Source organism: Cygnus olor, chromosome 3, assembly GCF_009769625.2.
Source record: "Cygnus olor isolate bCygOlo1 chromosome 3, bCygOlo1.pri.v2, whole genome shotgun sequence".
NCBI lineage: Eukaryota > Metazoa > Chordata > Aves > Anseriformes > Anatidae > Cygnus > Cygnus olor.
Window position 1 is genome coordinate 119,528,356 of NC_049171.1, and position 19,243 is coordinate 119,547,598.

Consider the following 19,243-nt stretch of genomic DNA (forward strand, 5'->3'; position numbering starts at 1 on the left):
AATCCAGGGTGGTTTATGTATTGAACTGTTTGCTGTTGGGCTCTATTAACCCTTGGCTAAGTTCAGTGGTACAGCTGTGTGCAGAAATTTGCTAGTGTGATAAATGCAGATATTTTTGAACAATTCTGCAATAATGGGTATGCAGAAAGCCTAACCAGAAGGGGAATAAAAGCCACTTAACCACTGCTACGAGGCTTGAGAGAGTTGGTTCAAAGTGATAATGAAAACAGCAACCAGCAGTGTCTTGTCCTTCACAGCTATGTTGTCTTGTCCTTTTCTAGCTAGTAGTCATCAAAGTGGGGTCTTACAAGATGTCTTCTGTAGTTGGCCTGTGGTTTAACTGCATCTTAGATGGAAGCTTCTTCACATATAAAATTGTTTTCTGTTTTTTTTATAGCTTCCATTCTAAATTTGTGATCAGGAGGGGAAAGCCCTTCCAGTCTTCCTCTTTTGCTCTCTTTCACTCCCAGATGCTAAGATTGGACTTCAAATTTGTGTCCTTGAAAGGCTTGTTGATCTCTGGCCATTAGTGTTTGTATCTTAAAATTCTTCTGTCCTTCAGATTCTCCACAGCAATAGTCTGCTTCAGTAGAACGTGATAGTATGGGAATATCTGTTTTGTCACAGAAACAATTTTCATGTTGATCTTTAGTGCTCTTCAGGAATGTTGCTGGTTCATGCTTTATCTACTCTTGGAACCTGTTTCCTAACTCTTTCAAGAAAGTATTCTTTTTAACCCACAATCTTTATGAGCTTCTTCTGGAGTTTATCTTGTTTTTGTTTAATGAATGGTTGGCCGTTCATCTTTGCATCTTAGAAGCTGTCAGTAAGCTCAGTTTACATTCTAGCAGAGATAAAAGATTTACTTTGCCACTGGTGGATAAAACGTCCAGAATTTTGCAACTTCTAGAGTGCTGCTTGAACTGAAGTAGTGTTATGAGGGCTGGGTGGGCTTTTGCTGGCTTGCAGTGAATCTTGAGGTGTTAGAGGGATTCTTTGCACACAGACACCCACCCATCCCCAACTGCTCTAGAAATGGTGGTTTATTTTATATTTCACCTCGCTTGTTTGGGATCAGTTTTATTTGTGTAGGACTAGAGAAAGAGTGTGTGCATGCTCTGTATTTGTGTGTCTTGAAGTTACTGATCTGAACTGATCTTGGGTGAGAGTCTAAAGATGATAAATTTGAATCATCTTTATTCTGATCAGAATAGCATTTCTGTGGCTTAGTTTATGATGGTGACCTAAAGAATGCATTTTTTTTCTATTAAGAGCTCAGAAAATATGTTGTGTAAGAAATTCTTTTGCTAGAACTTGTGTTCAGGGAATGATCTTTGGTGAAAGCAGAATTTAGTCTTGAGCCTGTCTTGTAGTAAATAGTGGACTTAACAAACCTAAAAATTGGCAGCCTTTACGGTTCCATTGATTTCTTCCCCCTGCCTCCCTTGTTCTTTGCGACTATTCTGAATTCTTCTTTTTCAAATGGTTTGATGGCATCCTGTGGCAATTCATGTTAAAATGATTTCTCAAATTAAGTGACTCTAATTCTATAATAAGCTTTATTGCTATGAGTGAAATGCTTAAAATGAGCTGTTAAGTGCGAGGGGAATGTAATGAAATAACTATTGATTTGCAGATACTTCTTTCTTCGAACCTCTAAACAACAACAACAACGAAAAACAAATTGAAAAGGTTGGATATGGTGTTTAGAATCTAATAATAATTTTCTGAAGTCTATTGCTTTTATCCTATAAATATTTAAGATTTAATATTTATTTAAGAAGATAGCTTGCTTTGCTAGTTGTTCATGGACAAAATGCAGGATATTGCTTCTAAGAAATATTTTTTCACTCTTTAGTTAATATGCAGTGAATATTAGAGTGGTGTATGGAAAGTAGAACCAGGAGTTTAGGGGAGCAGTTTCAATCTGTATGATTAGGTCTGCCTTGAAGGTGATTAGCTACTGCATGTTCACTGAAGACATCTAATTGCATCAACATTATCTTAAACTCTTGAGAAAAATCAGCAAATGGTTCTTTATTTTATGCTGTCCTAGAAATTTGGTAATGTGGTATCCTTAATATCTCCTTTCTTGTTTCAGTTCTGTAGAAAGTGTTCTAAAAACGCTTGTGAAGAGCTGCAGACCGTGAGTAACTGTGTTGTTTTTTTTTTTTTTTGAGCCAGTATCTTTAATATTACTTTTTAGAGAGGAAAGAAAAGTGTTTTAAAAAGCAAACAAGTATGGAACCCTATTAGCCATTCTTTACCTGCTGTTCTTGCTGCAGGTTGAGGATGTCTGGGGTGGAGAGTGGAGGCTTTTCTGTTTTACTGAGGTTGAGGCTGATCAATGCATCAGGTTCATAGGTTGCTTAAAGTGGAAAACAGTGACGGGCATATTCAGTGTTGTAATGTGTAAGTGCCTTAGAATAATCTTTTTTTGTTAATAGCCTTGGTTGAAAACCCGTTAATAATAGCTAGTTAAGCTAGGATATCACTTGATAAGGCCACCATTGCTTTCCATCTTTTGTACTGTAATATGTGCTGAGAATGTGTGCGCCTGAACCAGTTTAATTCATTTTGTTAGCAGTTTAAGATACTGCAGAGCTGTAGAGAAGAAATTTTAAATCTTTCATTGTGTCATCCTTGATCTGAAATTGTATTTTGTGAAGTTTAAGTGGGGTTGAGGAGTACCTACCTATTGTCCCTGGGTACCTGGGCTTAGAGTAAAAGTAAGATTTGTGACAAATGGCTAGATAGGTATTAATGTTTAAAATAATAATAAAAAAAAATCACATGTGCACACTCTAACTTTAAAGCTAAGTCTGTATGTTCAATGGTTGCCTTGCATTCAGATATTTTCCAGAAGATGCTACTGCAGAGATGCTGGATGAATGGCGGCCTTTAATGTGCCCGTTTGATGTTACCATGCAAAAGGCTATTACCTACTTTGAACTCTTTCTACCTACTACCCTTCCTCCTGAACTTCACCATAAGGGTTTCAGGTAAGTGTAACTGAATGTCTCTTGGTATAGTGTTCTGCTACAAATACCAACGTTCATCTCTTACAGGATAACATTCAAGTCAGGTAAATCAGAATTCAAGTCAAGTAAATCAGATCGTGTGTTGTTTCCTTTAAGTGTATGTATCTTGCATTCATGTTGTAATGGAATTTGGTATTTGAAAACAATAGGAATGGAAATAACCACATACATCAGAATAGCTATTCATTTTCAAAAGTACAGGTTCTGTAAATAATCTTGAATTCAGCATTAAAAATTCCAGGTTTTAGCTTTTGTGGTGGAGCAGTGCTTATTTGGAATGCTTTCAGAATTGTTCTCCATGTTAGAGATCAAACTTATTGGGATCTTCTCGGTTCTTCCTGTTTCTATTTGAGCATAAAATTAGTGATGACAGAAATGTCTGCAGCCTGGTCACCAGTAAAATGAATGGTGGCTTTTAACAGCATTTTTGGAAGGAGTTAAAGACAAATTCTGTCAGCATTCTTCTTTTGTAAAAGTAACCTGGAAGAAGAAAGAAAAGAAAACCTGCTTGTTTTCTGAGTTTGTTCTCTAAGAGTAAAGCAGACAATCTACAACAAAGCAAACTAAATAGAATTCAGTACATTTTGATTTTGAAGGGATAGTGACGTGAGTTAAAATGGTAAACTGTAATATACTTTTAAGTACCTACACGCCTTTGGGGTAGCTTCTCATGCGTCCTTCATGTAGGCTAAAGTTACAGCTGTTACTATGAACGTGGGAATGTGAGGTAGAGATTTTTTATCCACTGTCAAGGTGTGGAAATGTGAGACAGTCAGAAGATTGTTATAGGAAATGAGTTGGAGAATGAAGGAGAGAAACATTTGCAGCATAAGACGGTGTCTGGATCTTCTTTAAGGTGGCTTTTGAAATATAAACCATGATATTTAGTGCCTGTAGAGATTACTTAAGCTAGTTAGGTTTAAAGTGTACTTTTTGATACAGGGTTAGTGAAAACTTGAAAGGAGGAGGTGAATATAGCTTAGCAACATGAATGTAAGCAAGGGACTGGTGTGGAAGATTTGTATCCTTTGCTTCAGCTGCATTCAGAATAGAAACTAATGAAAGTCGTAACCATCGGTCAATAGGGACAGATTTTAGACTTTAAGCTAGAAGGGAATGAAGTGTGATTTGTTTTCATTCAGTTTACCTGTGCTGGGATGGCAATATATATTGACATGGTCAGGCTGAAGTAGGTAAGGAAACGCCTGGTGAGATTGTTGTGTGGAAGGGGGAATCAAAAAAGAATAAGAGGAGAGCTAAAAGAATGGGAGGATGCTATGGGAGATGAAGAGATACAAGCATGTCTGATCGCTGTTTGTGTTGAATGAGTAGGGGGCATGTGAGTTCGTGAGACCACCCGACAAAGTGAGAGAGAAATGTCCAGTGGAGGAGTTGCTTTCACAACATTGAAATTATTTTATATTGTCTTGCAGGCTTTGGTTTGATGAATTTATAGGCCTTTGGGTGTCAGTTCAAAATCTTCCCCAGTGGGAAGGGGTAAGTATTTATTATTTATCCTCAATAGAAGAGATACATTTAAAAATTCCTACGGTGTGCTATCAAGTCAAATGTTGATAGAGTGGATTTTTTTTTCCTTCTGCTTTTACTACTACAACAAGGCAGAGTTGGTAATTTCATGATTGTTGGCAAGAAGTTATTGACTGAATAAATAAGATGACAGTTGTTTGGTGAGCTTTGTTTAATGGCCATCTCAGGCAGCTTTACTTTGTCTTGGGAATGCTGGCATTTTTGACTGCCTGTTAATGCTTACGATGATGCAAGGTGCTATTGTGATTCCTCTAATATACAGTTCTGTAAAATTGCATCTTAAAACTTAGTACATCCTTCGCAATCCCTAATTTTTAATTAGATCTTTCTTTCAACAATAGCTCGTGTGTTCAGCCACTCTATGGATGTTTCTTCTGTTATGATGGGATGCTCTTTGCTTTTTCCAGCATCTTTGGACAGTACACTTGTATTACTTTCCTTAGTCTAAGTAGGCATATACGTAACACACTTATTCACAGCTTTTATTCGCAGCTCTGCCTTGAATTTGTGTTGAAGTCTTTTGGTCACCAGGTGGTGTTGAGCTTCCTTGCTTGTTCTTGTATCTGTTACCCATAGTTTTCTATAGCTTCACTGGAGGTAGCATTCCATTTCTGTGCTACACTGGTGACTGAATCCTTTCATATAAACCATACACTGCTTGTATGGCAAAGACATGCTCGAAAAAGGTGCCTGACTACTGCTTCAAGTCTTACACCTCATGGTGAGGGTGCAAAAATGCTTTAAAAAAAAAAAAAGGAAAAAGTCAAATAGGCTTCATATTCAGGCTGACAGACTCTAAAATTGGTATAATTGCCATACCAATATTAAGTGCTTTTAAAGAGTCTGTTTTAATCTTCAGTTATCAAACTTCAAAGAAATCTCTCACAGGTTAGTTTCTTCCTTAGCTTTGCAGGGACTGCAATGAGTTGTCATCTTTATTTTAGATCCAGTAAAGAACCTCTACTCCCCTTGGCCAAAACTACCATTGGGCTGTATCTTTCAAGCAAGATCATTTACCCTGTGTCTGTCTGGCTTTCTGTGTGCATCTCATGACCATATATAAACTTGGGAAATGAGAGAAAGTCTCATTGTTGAGATGACACAACCAGCAGCTTAGGTGCTGTTGGTGTCAGCTAACCTGTGCCTTGACTTTCCTGCAGTGAGACTTGGCAAATTACCAGCTTATTTTTCCATACTTAGCGTGAACATAAGCTCATTGACCATCTGGCTCTTTTGACTAATCTCTGCCTGCATACTACAGGAGGACTTGTGTGTGTTTGGAGAAAGATGATTTCCAGATAGCATTGAATGTGGCCTTTGTAGCCCATTCTGTTTCTGTCAATTTTTGTGTGAAAAGGCTGGTGCATAAGTTTTCCTAGTTGGAGTTGTGTTTCATCACAAATGGAGAAAGGCAGTCTTTGTTGAAACAACTGGCAATTTTCCAGATTTGGACAAGGATGATGGCCAAAGTTTTACTTTTATTTTATGCTGTCTGTATACACTTCTATGTCTTCCTGATAGCTATCCAAAAAAAGTACAATTCTGTCTACTCTCTCTGACAGTAAGATGACAGCCTGTACTTTTAGTAGCATTATTTGGCTTGTTTCTGCCAACTGGTCTAAGAAAAAAATCATCAACACTCCTTTCATAAGCAAGCAGTTGTGTGTGATATCTTTCCCCTCTTCCACTGACTTCTGACAGTTTGCTCAGAAGGCACAAAACTTTATTTTTTCCCTAGAGCTTTTACTTCATGTTTCCTTTTCTGTCTTGTCCGCCTTTTCAGGGAAAGCTTGCTCATTTCATCAGGCTTGGATGCAGATAATTAGACATGTTCTGACTGTGCAATCCAATTTAAGCCTCTGTTTGCTGCAAGCTTTTTCTCAGCTTGCTTTGGCGGGAGTTGGATTTGCTGTTTGAAGGGAAGCTACAGAATCAGTTGCCTTTGTGCATGGGAAGGGGGTTTTTCAGTGGGTATTTCCTTGTGTCAAACAAAAAGGTAGATTATTTTTAAAAATGTAACATTTAGGAAAGGTAGATCTCAGTTACCTCTTTTTCTCTGCTTTGTAAGGGCTTAAAAAATGAGTTGGACTTCTAAACGTAGGAATTGCTTGCAGATGCGTTATGAAACATGGTTTTAGTGACTCCTAATAGACTGAAATCTCTCTTTACAAATGTTGTAATGCCGTGTGTTGCTTTTACCTTGCATCTGTAAGGCACGTTGAAGGGGTTTGTGCATCTTTTATAATAAATATATTCTAATGAATGTTTCCTTCTTTTACCTCTGTTTTCAGCATCTAGTAAATCTTTTTGCTCGCTTGGCCACTGACAACATAGGGTACATTGACTGGGATCCGTATGTACCAAAGGTAATGTTTTTCATTTTAGTAAATTATTTTGTTTACTTTGAGATAAGTCTTAGTATGCAAAGGATAATACATATTCCCTGGATGGGTCTTGTACTGCAGTGGCCCAGCTTTTCCAATGAGGTATGTTCATTTTAAGACCTAATGTGAACTTCAAGAATTTGAACTGTCCTTTTGTAACAGAAAGTATTGGAAGTTGATACTGTTAGTGCCTCACTTAAAACCAGACTGAAGCAACAAGGTACCTTACTATACAAGTTCTCTCCAAATGTATAATTAACACCATGTTTTTGTGGAAATAAGCCTTAATGATACTCTTTTGATAAATGCTATGTATATAACCTTTGAATCTTGCAGCTTATGGATTTTTAAAGATGTTCGTAGCAGTTATATTGTGAGGGGTATGGAAAACACAAAATGAAGAAAGGTGCTTGTGCTTTCTTTATTTTGTCTAACATGTAAGGGAAATGGATGGAAAACAGATGTTCTTCAACCCTTTCTTTTGTCCTGCATGTGCCTTTTCTTCAGCAATGTGAGAGAGAGAGAGAGTATGAATTGTTTGAAATGGTTTCAGGCTGTGAATGTATAATTTTAGTTCTCTAATGCTACTAATTTGAATATTAGACTTTTGAATTTTTCTAAAGTCAAAGAATTAAAATGTCTTTCTGTAAAAATGTCCTGTCCTAGTCTCAGTCCTGAGAGTTGAAATTGTCTGCTCCTAATATGTGTAGTTCTCTGCCCAGAAAGTATTTTTTCTAAGCAAGTAAATAGGACCAACTTCTGCAGGAGCAATTTGCTATAGTAACATTCTAAGCTGTTACTATTTTATGGCAGGTTTATAGTATAAAATTTTAAAAATTCTTATTTACAGATTTTTACCAGAATTTTGAGGAGTTTAAATCTTCCAGTGGGAAGTAATCAAGTTGTTGTTCCAAGATTCCTAACAAATGCTTATGATGTAGGACATGCAGTAATGTGGATCACGGCCATGATGGTTAGTAACTTTTTTCATAAATTATAACAAAAACTATTAACGCAAACCTCTAAGCAAGTATGCATGTAAAACGGATGTGTGTTATGTTTAGTTCACTGCAGAAGTGTGTTTTTAGGCTACCTTTTGCCCAAGGTTTGTTTTAGAACTTATTTCACTGTTGGTTTTGGAATGAGGAGGAAAGGTTTATCTCACAGCTGCTGTCTGTGCCATTCTGGAAATGAAGAGCCAGCTACAAATGTCACTGCAGACTCACACCCTTAAGACCCACCTACCAACTGAATCACCCCTTTTTAGAATGGATGGATCTTGCTTACCTAGTGCTGAGTTGGGGGTGGGTGTTACACATGTGATTTTGATGCTTTGAAATATGGTTGTGGTGAGTGAGTAGTCACTTGTGCCTTGTACTACTGCGTGTTATATTTTCATATCATCTTGGTCTGTGTAATAAAATTTTGTTTTATTTTGCACAGGGTGGACCAAGTAAATTAGTGCAGAAGCATTTGTCCGGATTGTTCAATAGCATTGCTTCTTTTTACCATCCTTCAAATAATGGCCGCTGGCTGGTGAGTTTTTTGCATGTCAAGACAGTAACTTTGCCTTTAATATCAGCAAAATTGTCAAATGAGATGTGTTGATAGAGGCATTATGTGCTCTAATAGCCAGCTTGTATGTTGGTTGCATAATAGTTTGAGGCTTTAATTTTCAAGTAGTCATCATACTGTGTTGCAGTTTACTTCTATTCTGATATCAGGACCACAGCTAATGGGAATATCTTTTAAACATCTAATCTCTAAGTGCAGTTTAGAAATCCGAAACTAGACATCTAATTCACATATCACTAAGAAAAGTGAACATGATACACAGCATCAGTGTTACTTGCGTAACGTAGGTAGAACTGAATACCCTTTCATATTCTTGTTCTGTGATTTCCAAGCTACTAAAATCTGGTTTTGATTAACCAAAACCAAAAGGATTTTTCTTGCATATCTAGTCTGAAGCCTGCCCTTCGCTGGTGTAGTCTTCTGCTAGAGAATGTAAGAATATTCCCGTGATAGCTGGTAGAAAATATAGATTAAAATGACTGGACTTGTCTAAGCAGTGTCAAAGGAGCTGTCTTGTTCTAGAGTAGGATATTCACTTACATGTGAATGACCAGAGAATGCTCTCAGATGCCGTAATTACTGGTAAATAATCTTGATTCTTGACAGTGTACTTTGAACATATTTCTCATAACTTTTTTTTAATATAAGGCATAGTGTTCACGGAGTAATTTCTAATATTTTGGGAACTGAAGTTTAATGACTTTATGAACCTTGTATTTTAGAGCTCTTCTGAGTTTTCATGTGTTGTAGCTGGGTAGCTTCAAAATACTGATTTGTTATTAATTGTGTGTTGAACAGTTAGCAGTTCGGGTTCTGCTACTGCCAAATGACTGAATAGCATTTCTCATATATTCAACAGAACAAACTGATGAAACTACTTCAAAGGTTACCCAGTGGTGTTGTCAGAAGGCTGCACCGTGAGCGCTACAAGAAAACGACCTGGTTAACTCCTGTGCCTGATAGTCATAAACTTACTGATCAGGATGTTACAGACTTTGTAGAATGCATTATTCAACCTGTTCTTCTAGCTATGTTTAGTAAAACTGGAAGTCTGGAGGCTGCTCAAGCTCTGCAGAACCTTGCACTGATGCGTCCTGAGTTAGTAATTCCACCTGTACTTGAGAAGTAAGTTCCCCCCTCCCTTCCTAACAACAAATACTCAAAGCACTCAGATGACAAGCAATTTTCTTGCTGCAAATGAATGCTTGCAGTGAGAGGGATTGCTAAAGTAAGGCTAATACGTACTAGTGGGCAATCACCTGAGAGGGAGTGTGGGAGGACTATTTTTTCTGTTTTTGTTTATTTTTGAAACACCTGGCTAATGGTATAGTTCTGGGAGCTGTCAATAACTTGTGCAATATAGGGTAGCCCTCAGGTTGTTTGCGTTTTGGTTATCATTTTGTCACTTTGATAAGGGGTGGATTGGTTTAAAAAGCGACCTTGTACTGTTTATTCATGAGCCATGTTGTACCTTCTCATCCGCTTTCTGTTTGGGCCAAATACAAATGGTGGTATTGCATGTTTGTGTAGTGAGTGTGCTCTGTACTTCTGTTCTGTGTCAGAGTATGCATGTTACAGATTGTTTAAAATTAATGTTGTTGCTTTGACTTCATAAGCAAATCGCTGCAATATGTGTCCATATAAAATAGTTGGTTTATACTATTGCTAATTCCTTGGTGCCTGAAATTCCAAAAAACTAACTCCTTCCTGCCCCCAGTGCTTTCCCCCAGTGCTGCCCCCAGAAAGCTTTCTTCCTAGTCACTGTCCATGTTCCCCTTCCTGAGCAGTCCTTTACAGCTTGTGTTGTAAAACCAGTGGAGAAATTAATTTGTCTTGAGAAAAACCCTTCCTGAGTTCCATACCTTACTGACTCAGCTGTTTATAAAATCTTGATAAATCCGCTCTTGCATGAAAATATTTCAAGCATAACATTTCTAACAAGGACAGCAGTGGACGTCAGCATTAGGTATGACGACTGTTTCTGTTTTGAGAGCAGACTGAACTTCTGCTCAATAGATAAAGCTATCACTGGTATGTTTGCCTTGGCTACAATTCCAAACTCATTTTGTTGAAGAGATGTAGGTCCTTTGTGCTTGGATGTAGGGCAGGGGTAGCACTGACTCTTGTTTGAACTGTAGAAACTCTAGGAAGTATTACACAGTTTGCTGAAAAGTACCTAGTGTGAAAAACAGAGGTTTAGAAATGCCAGTAACTTAACAGGTTTTAAAATAAAAAATGGACTTTGTAACATTAAGCAATGTATCTCTTTGCTGTTCAAAGGCAGTTGAGACACGTTTTCATGCTTGCCACAAGAACTTTACACTTGTAGATACATAACTTGCATTAGTTCATGCAGGTGCTGCTAATAATAACGATAAAAGTTCTATAGTAAGAAATGCCTTTTTGTTGCTAATCCACCATATGTTCATCCATAAAAGCTGAAACAAGAAAAAAGTCACAGCTTTGAATCTAGGAGTCCATGGAGTTACTAATTTCCATGCCACAACTGCCAACAAATTACTTGATCCTGAATTTGTGAAAGCAGCACTTTCTAATAAAGCAATGTTAAGTTCATTGAAGAAAAGATTACCAAAAACAGTTCTGAACCATTGATAAGCTTTTTTTTTTCTTGCAGAAATTTTGTACCCTTTCTGTAGAAAATTCATTTTTCTTTGAAAGCTTCATAAACAGTATTGGTCCTAATACGATTGTTCTTGAACCTTGTAGAACATATCCTGCACTTGAGACATTGACAGAACCTCATCAGCTCACCGCTACTTTAAGCTGTGTAATTGGAGTAGCTCGTAGTCTGGTATCTGGGGGGAAGTGGTTTCCTGAAGGGCCAACACACATGCTACCTCTGCTGATGAGAGCACTGCCTGGGGTGGATCCAAATGACTTCAGCAAATGCATGGTGAGTGTACAGATCTTACCTCCTCTTAGAATATAGTTAGCTAATTGGTTCGCTCTGAAGGCTCTCATGAAAGCAAGTAAAACTCGTGTTGTTTTTTTTAAAGATAAAATAGATGTTCCAGAACTGGTAGCAAATATTCCTTGCCTTTAAAAATAGAATTACTTGTTCTTTATCGGTAGGTTTTTGCTAAATTAGGTCCGAGAAACCCACACCTTCAGGAATGAATTTTCATTGAGTGTTCAAGCAATTTAAACATCGCTCTTTTTTAACTTCAAAATTCAGCACAAAATAAGTGTTGTTTTGCACTTATTTTTATTACAGAAAATAGTTTTTTGTATAGCTCCAACTTCATCCAGTTTTCTATCTGAAATCAGAAGTACTTATTGAAGTTTTGGGGTGGATTTTTTTTTGTAATGTAATGATTTGCTTTAGCTGCCATATTTTAATTGGGAAAGTTTTTTAATGTGCAGAATGCAGTAGCATTTATTAAAGAGCTGTTTGCAACTCTCAACAGATTACATTCCAGTTTATTGCAACATTTTCTACTTTGGTGCCTTTAGTAGATTGTTCATCTGTGTTGCAAGAAAGGGATGACCTCACAGAGGTAAGAGCACTGCGTAGTTATAAAAAAAAAACCCATAACCTATAGATTTTATCTTATTTTCTAGCAATGTAATTTTGTATTCAGAACTGTAATGTGTTTGCTACAATCTTTTTGCATGTATTGCAGTTCTGTTTAACATATCTTCACAAAAATACTAAAGCTTGTGGATAATGTTTGCTTCTAGTCAGTGACGTGGAGCTGACGTCAGCATATGAGTTGGACACACATTCTTAGCACTGCTTATTAGTGACAGATTGTTGTAGAGATGTGTTAAATTCAAACCGTTTAATATTTTTGTCAAAACTCAGCTGTGGAAGGCTCTGTGCAGTATAAAATGACTCAGAGCTTGCCCTGTTTTGAGTAGGATGTTGGACAGGATGGTCTCCAGAAGTCGCTTGCCAACTAAATTTTTCTGAGACTAATAGAATAGCATCTTTGTTAGTGTTATGTTTTTGAGAATTCTTATCACTATAAAACTTTAGCCATTAAGTGAGGGGGGGAAGGCAGGTGAGTACAGGATTGTTATAAGATGTACATCATCTCTAATTCAAAACTAGTCCAGCTTAGAGTAGGTTAAAAGGTGACTAATTGGTTGTCTAGGAGACTGGGAGGAATTTGTTGTTGAAAATGTAAGTGTAAAAAATAATGGGATGTCCATTCTGTTTGTATTCGTTTTTCAGAAAGCTAACGCACTCTTGAACTTCTAAGGGCTGTTTTCCTAGTTTGGGAAACTATTTCAAAATACCTTCACCTGTTTAAAGTGTTCCTGCAGTCATGCTTCTCTTTTCCAAGTATGATGTTGTTGCTCTCACTTCAGATGCTTCTTAATCTCTTCTGATTAAGAAATAACAACATCATTAGACAAGTGTTTTTTTTCTGCTTTTGATCCAGCAGTTCAAACTGAGATGGTAAAACTATATCTGATACACTATAAATGGGGCAGCACCAGTGTTCCATGGTAGTTGGAACTGCCATGTAGAATATCTTGTCCACTGCTAGGAGATGCTTGTAGTTCTCAGAACAGCAAATAGGTGCCTATTTTGATTGCTCACAAAAGCACTGGAATTAGGTTTATTTTCTTGATTTGGGGCTGCAGCACTTAAAAACTAGCAGAGGAGTTTGTATGATGAATGTGTAATGTAAATATGTCAGCAGAGCCAAGTCTGCCACCACAGCTGGCACTCACTGCCATCGTGCTGGAAAGGAAGATCAGTAGTAAGGCCAAAGGTTGTTATCTATGGAGACAGACCCTGATTTCAGCCTGAGAGGTTATTTGGCTAAAGATCAAGGCCAGGAAGTTTGATAGGACAGTGTAAAGAAAACATTGTAATTGTTTCATGTGATGTACTTGAGACTATGCAAATTCTGTTTGGTGGGAAATGTAGTGTGGTCTGTATCACCTAAAATTTGTAAGTGTTCTTGAAGTAATTAGTATAGGAAATACACTTGATATTATGCGTCTCTAAGAAGAGCTAACCTTCTGTGCTTCTTTTGCATTGGAAAATTGTAGGTAGAAAGAGAATTGTGCTCTGCAACTGCTGAATTTGAGGATTTTGTACTACAGTTTATGGATAGGTAAGTAAGCTAAGGATAGGTGAAAGCTTGGCATGAAAACTTTAATACAACTTCCTAGTTCCAATTGCTAAAATTGTACTTAATGTATTTTTGTAGATGTTTTGGACTTATAGAGAGCAGCACACTAGAACAAACCAGAGAGGAGACTGAAACTGAGAAAATGACTCATCTAGAAAGTCTAGTTGAATTAGGTCTCTCTTCTACTTTCAGTACAATCCTTACTCAGTGTTCAAAAGATATATTTAAGGTATGTAAAACATGGGGTTTTTCATCCAACTTTAAGGCTTAAGTTTGTCGTGAATTGCTGGTACGTTCTAGTTCTTCCTTCCTGCGTTGTCCTGTTGTGAACTTCCATGTTTTAGCAAGGAAGGAACTGGGAGGAAAGTTTAGGGCTTCATGTAAATTTACAGTTTCATATGCATCAATACAGAGCTCTTAAGTACTTGATGGAGAGGAATCCATGTTTTTAAATGGATGGATTCTTTCCTTGTAGGTGGGGGTAACGCTTTATTCCATTTAGTTCTAAACTACATTTAGCATGTATTTGGATACGTTGCTTTGTACATTTGACCTTTGCATTGGACACTTAAGTATGATTTTGGTTGGCATCTTCTCATTAACACATCTTAAGTTAATTTTTTGTTGTCATTAAATGCTTGTGTTTTTTTCCCCAATTGCCTGTAATTATTATAATAATGAACAAACTTCACTGTGTATAATTCAACTTGCCTTACAAGGTATTGGTAATAAGCGAGATGGTAATGAGCCTCTTTAAAATATGCTGGCCACTTAAATAGCTAATTCCCTATTTATTTGTTAACTAGGGAATGTTTCAGTTTTACTTCACTTTTGCAGGTGAAATAGTAGAGTTTTCCTTTAATCAGTTTGTGGCTTGTTCAGGGAAAACCGTTTTTCTCTGTAGTTTCTCAGAAGCATTCCCAAGCTTTCATCAGTCAATGCAATTTATCTGACCTTTTTTCCCCAAAGCGAACATTTTAGAAGTAGTTTGCCTCTCCAGCTGAAGGCTGGATGTACTGCTATGTTATCTGTTAAAGCACTCAGTGTGTGTGCGCACTTCTAAACTTATGGAGGGCCTGGGGGAAAGAATAGAAACATGCCCCCTTTTTTTTTTAAAAAAAAAAAAAAAAAATCTAATCTCCGTCTTTTTTTATTCATTTTAGGTTGCATTGGAGAAGGTTTTCAACTTCGCCATTTCAAATATATTTGAGACAAGAGTTGCTGGTCGTATGGTTGCTGATATGTGTCGAGCTGCAGTAAAAGTGAGAGAATACTCCGTTTTCACTTGATTTTTAATTTAAAAAAAAAATAAGACAAATCAAAGCCAAAAAGCTCATGCTACTACTCTCTTAAATAAAATCTTTGTCTTAGAAATACAGGTGGTTCCTAATATCATAAAATTGGGTGGTTGCATATAGGAAATATTTCAAGAGGTTAATTGACAAAGTAGTTTTCTTAATTGAATTTATGTTAAATTTAGTATTGAAGATCATTTATTAGAAGATTTTTTTCAGTTTGTACCCTGAATTTCATTCTTGCATTTTTTTTAAACTGGCTATTTATGATGCTGTTTCCAGTGTCGTCCTGAGGAATCCTTGAAGCTGTTTGTACCGCACTGCTGCAGTGTCATAACTCACCTTACAGTCAGTAAGTTTATAAGATTTTTCATATTTGCTTTGTTTTGACATGACTTTCATTAAGCATGAAAGTAATACTGAAATTTTCCATGTTTTCTGATAAATTCATCTTAAGATGAATTTATGAAAAATATTAATGGAAAATTATTTCTGTTCATTATTTCTTAGGAAAAATTTTAAATGCAACAGCTATTTGTGTAATTTCAAGGCAGAAATTTCTCAAGCTACAAGAACACGGTTCTTTAAAAAACGTGCCAGTTCCGAGTGTTTCCAGACATTTCTGAATTACTCAAAGTATTCAAGTTTTTAATTTAACTATAATAAATTTCACTTGGTTGTGGGTGAAATGAGTTGGAATTTTGCAATAGAAGGGTTGGGAGTAAACTTCTTGGATGCAAGCATCTGGTTTATAATGTAATTTGTTTGGAAAACTTGACTGCAGTATAGTTACAGCAGTGCTTATCACTTGTTTCTCTAGATGATGATGTATTACGTGACGAAGAATTAGATAAGGAGCTACTTTGGAATCTTCAGCTTTTGTCGGAGGTATTGCAAAGAATATTCTCCTCATACATGTATGTCATTAAATCTTATTTAATGACCATGAAAGAAGAAATTAATAAATTCTGCTGTTAAGCTAATTGTTGCATGAATTATGTTGCATAACTTTTTTTCTTCTCTAACTTTAAATGGGACATAAGTGGATGTTGTTTGAAGAAAATAAACATGGTTTGTATGTGGAATAAAATTAAAGCATTTAATACAAAGCGTTGTTGAGGTAGAGAGAAAGAAGAGGGATCAATACAGGAAAAAGTATCTTCTGGTAAAGATAAATTTCTTGAAATGTATGTCAGTGTATGCAAGTAATGCTAGAAAATCTTGAATGAGATCAAGAGGGAATGTATATCAGTTCTTATGTGTTACACTATTCAATAGTGGTAGAAGTGGTAGTTCATGTGTAAACTCTCTTTGATATGAATTTGGTGTGATTTACAGAATGAAAGCTGGTACAGGATCAGTTGCACGGTGTAATCCTCTCTTTAGTCCTCTAGAATAAAATCCATTCTGTTTACCTTAAATGTTTGTATTTCCTATTAGATCACTCGAGTGGATGGAAAGAAGTTGCTACCATACAGGGAGCAGCTTGGGAAGATTCTGCAGCGAACCCTACATTTAACCTGTAAGCAGGGTTACATTCTGTCTTGTAACCTACTGCATCATCTTCTTCGTTCTGCTACACTTATCTACCCCACAGAGTACTGCAGTGTGCCAGGTGGCTTTGACAAGCCTCTTTCTGAATACTTTCCTATCAAGGCAAGGATTTTCATTTACTTAGGATTAGAGGATTTGACTTTCTTTTTAAAAAACAATCATACACAATATTATTTGTTTTCATTCTGAGATTTCTGAACATAGGTAGCAGCAACGGAAAGTGTAATTGAAAGATGCTTTAAGCTTTTAAATGTATACCAAATATCCATTTACTTAATTATATTGGTAGCAAAAAATGAATACTGACTGTTTTGAGTAGTTACATAGCATGATGTGTTAGTTTTATGATGTGCATTTTACAATGATTGCATGATTATGATAAGGTAATACAAAGCAAGAGTGTTCATGTTTCATAATCTGTAATATATGATGCATTTGGTTGAGACCCTAGTCAATGAAGTGCAGTGGTGTAAACTGTTAAGTTTAAGTGAACAGAAAAATTCTCCTGCTTAACTCCAAACTTAAGTATCCAGTCACAGGAGCATTATTGCACTGGGACAAACTTAATCTTTCATCTGCTTCTGTGGATGAGAGTTATAGCCTTTCCTTAGTTCTTTTTGTATAAATGTGATCATCAGATACAACAAATAATGCTGGGTACATGCAAAAATGAGTACATCTTTGCAAAATAGTTGCAAAAAAGGAGATAATGGTACTTTCCAGGAATTTACAAGAATTTTTCTGGATTTGTATCCAGCCAAAGGAATAACAAAGTTGTATTTCAATTAGACCAGTACAGTCCTTTGCCTTTTAGTCCTTTCAGGTATGTGTTATGTTCCAGATATATGCAGACAATGCACTAGGTTTGGAATTTCTATTCAGTTTTATTGTATTTTTTTTTCCAGAATTGCCCTGATAACTGCTTTACAGCAGTAGCTGTAATTATATATTTTTATTAATAGTATTAATATTATCATTAATACTAAGCACTTTTTTAAAAGAAAATTTGCTTAAAAATTTGGTTAATAGGAAATGTCTTTATTTAATATAGGACTGGGGTAAACCAGGTGACCTGTGGAATTTGGACATCCAGTGGCATGTACCTTCAGCTGAGGAAATAAACTTTGCTTTTTATTTGCTGGATACTTTTCTACAGCCTGAGCTCACCAGACTAGAACACTATGCAATTGGAAAACTAGAAATGTCCAGGTTAGTGGTGATATGTCATGTGGAGAAGGTGCATTTATCCACTCGTGTCTGTTTTGCATAGTTATTGCCAATTGTACTGGTGGTACAAAGGTTAAGGAGCATAACAGCTTAATGTTACACTGTCTTCTGGGATTATTTCAAGTATCTTTCCAAGATTTTTATCTTTCAAAGAGCATTTAGGTTGGAAGTGCATTTCATAAAATGGATACCGGATTATTTTGAACAGAAATACTCCTATAAAAAATTTTGAGGATACTTTATATTGGTATAAACTCTTCTGTTCAGGAACTTCTTTTAATGCATACCACAGGTTATGGCTCTGTTTAATTTTAGTCATCAAGAAAAGAATCTTCCTCTAGACTCTATCTTGTTACTTTGGTACAACCTTTTGACTTTCCTAAGGTATGAAATGGGCCACAGAACTGATTTGGCTTGGAAGTCTACTCACTTCCTTACTACAAGTTAAAGGATTTGCAGGGACAATGTGTCTCTGCAAAAAAGTGGTAGTGTAGTAACCGAGGAGATAACACAGAGTCAGTGGCATGAACAAAGGGGAATGGAAGCAAGAATACCTTTAATCAATCTTGTTAAACTTCATTAACATGAAACCATGGCTTCATAGGACAATTTTGTAAGCACAAGATAATCGCTAGTGTAGTATGTGCTGAAGCTTTTACAATTATCAAATAGTTAAAGCTGTTTATAAGCAGTAAATCTCAAGAATTCTTTTCTTGTTTCAAGGGTAAGAGTTTAATACTATACATCATTGGATGTTTGTGACATGAGACGTCCTATGTCATGTTGTGAAGTGCTGCCCTGCATGAAGCAGGGTGTATCGGACTCGTAAATATTTTTGTCCTACCAAGGCCCCACACTGCTTTATATCTGAAAAAGGCTATGCTCAATAAATCAATGTCACCAAACTGCAATCACAATATATGCTTCAACTAAAAGAAGAAAGGCTCTGTTTCCTATTTAGGTCTTTAGTTTATTTGTGTGTTTTTCTTTTGCTTTCTTCCTTTTCTCTGTGACACCTTGTATATAAAACTGTTCATTTGTAGTATTTGGGGTAAATCTGACTGTTTTGGAATTGGTGTATCTCTTTATGCTGAAGTTTCCTTTACTGTTGCAGAATTTAAAATCTCCAAAACAAGATTTTCAGAAAACAAAGTTGAGTGTTAGAGTTCAGTGATCAAATTAGATTGCAAAAAAGCACAGTTTGCTTTCTGTAGTTCACCCTCTTGTGTTTGAAACTGATACAGCTAAAGAAAAAATCAGCTTTTATTTTTTTTAAAAATATGGTTTATCGTTTGTATATTTTCAAGCATTTAAGGTAACAGTTAAAGTAATCATATTTTCTTCTTTGTTTAAGAGATGATGTGCAGCAGTGTCTTGCCATAGTGCATAACTGCTTGATTGGTTCTGGGAATGTTCTGCCTCCTCTAAAAGGAGAAAGGGTAGCTCATCTGTAAGTAAAATTTATTTATATATCACAAATATCTTTATCAATTAAATTACTTCATGCT

The 19,243-nt window shown here is 36.3% G+C and overlaps 1 protein-coding gene across 2 annotated transcripts in view; it reads left to right on the forward strand.

Annotated features, from left to right (window-relative positions):
• PSME4 (proteasome activator subunit 4) overlaps nt 1–19,243 on the forward strand; it is a 70,770-nt gene that overhangs the window by 19,372 nt on the left and 32,155 nt on the right. For both annotated transcript variants that reach the window (XM_040554082.1, XM_040554081.1), the window contains exons 4-20: nt 2,102–2,146; nt 2,853–3,002; nt 4,475–4,538; nt 6,881–6,955; nt 7,824–7,946; nt 8,417–8,509; nt 9,408–9,673; nt 11,276–11,462; nt 11,977–12,066; nt 13,577–13,641; nt 13,738–13,888; nt 14,823–14,921; nt 15,237–15,306; nt 15,775–15,842; nt 16,395–16,610; nt 17,560–17,717; nt 19,090–19,185. In XM_040554082.1, the coding sequence (XP_040410016.1) occupies nt 2,102–2,146; nt 2,853–3,002; nt 4,475–4,538; nt 6,881–6,955; nt 7,824–7,946; nt 8,417–8,509; nt 9,408–9,673; nt 11,276–11,462; nt 11,977–12,066; nt 13,577–13,641; nt 13,738–13,888; nt 14,823–14,921; nt 15,237–15,306; nt 15,775–15,842; nt 16,395–16,610; nt 17,560–17,717; nt 19,090–19,185 (2,016 nt within the window). The remainder of the gene's footprint in view (nt 1–2,101; nt 2,147–2,852; nt 3,003–4,474; nt 4,539–6,880; nt 6,956–7,823; nt 7,947–8,416; nt 8,510–9,407; nt 9,674–11,275; nt 11,463–11,976; nt 12,067–13,576; nt 13,642–13,737; nt 13,889–14,822; nt 14,922–15,236; nt 15,307–15,774; nt 15,843–16,394; nt 16,611–17,559; nt 17,718–19,089; nt 19,186–19,243) is intronic.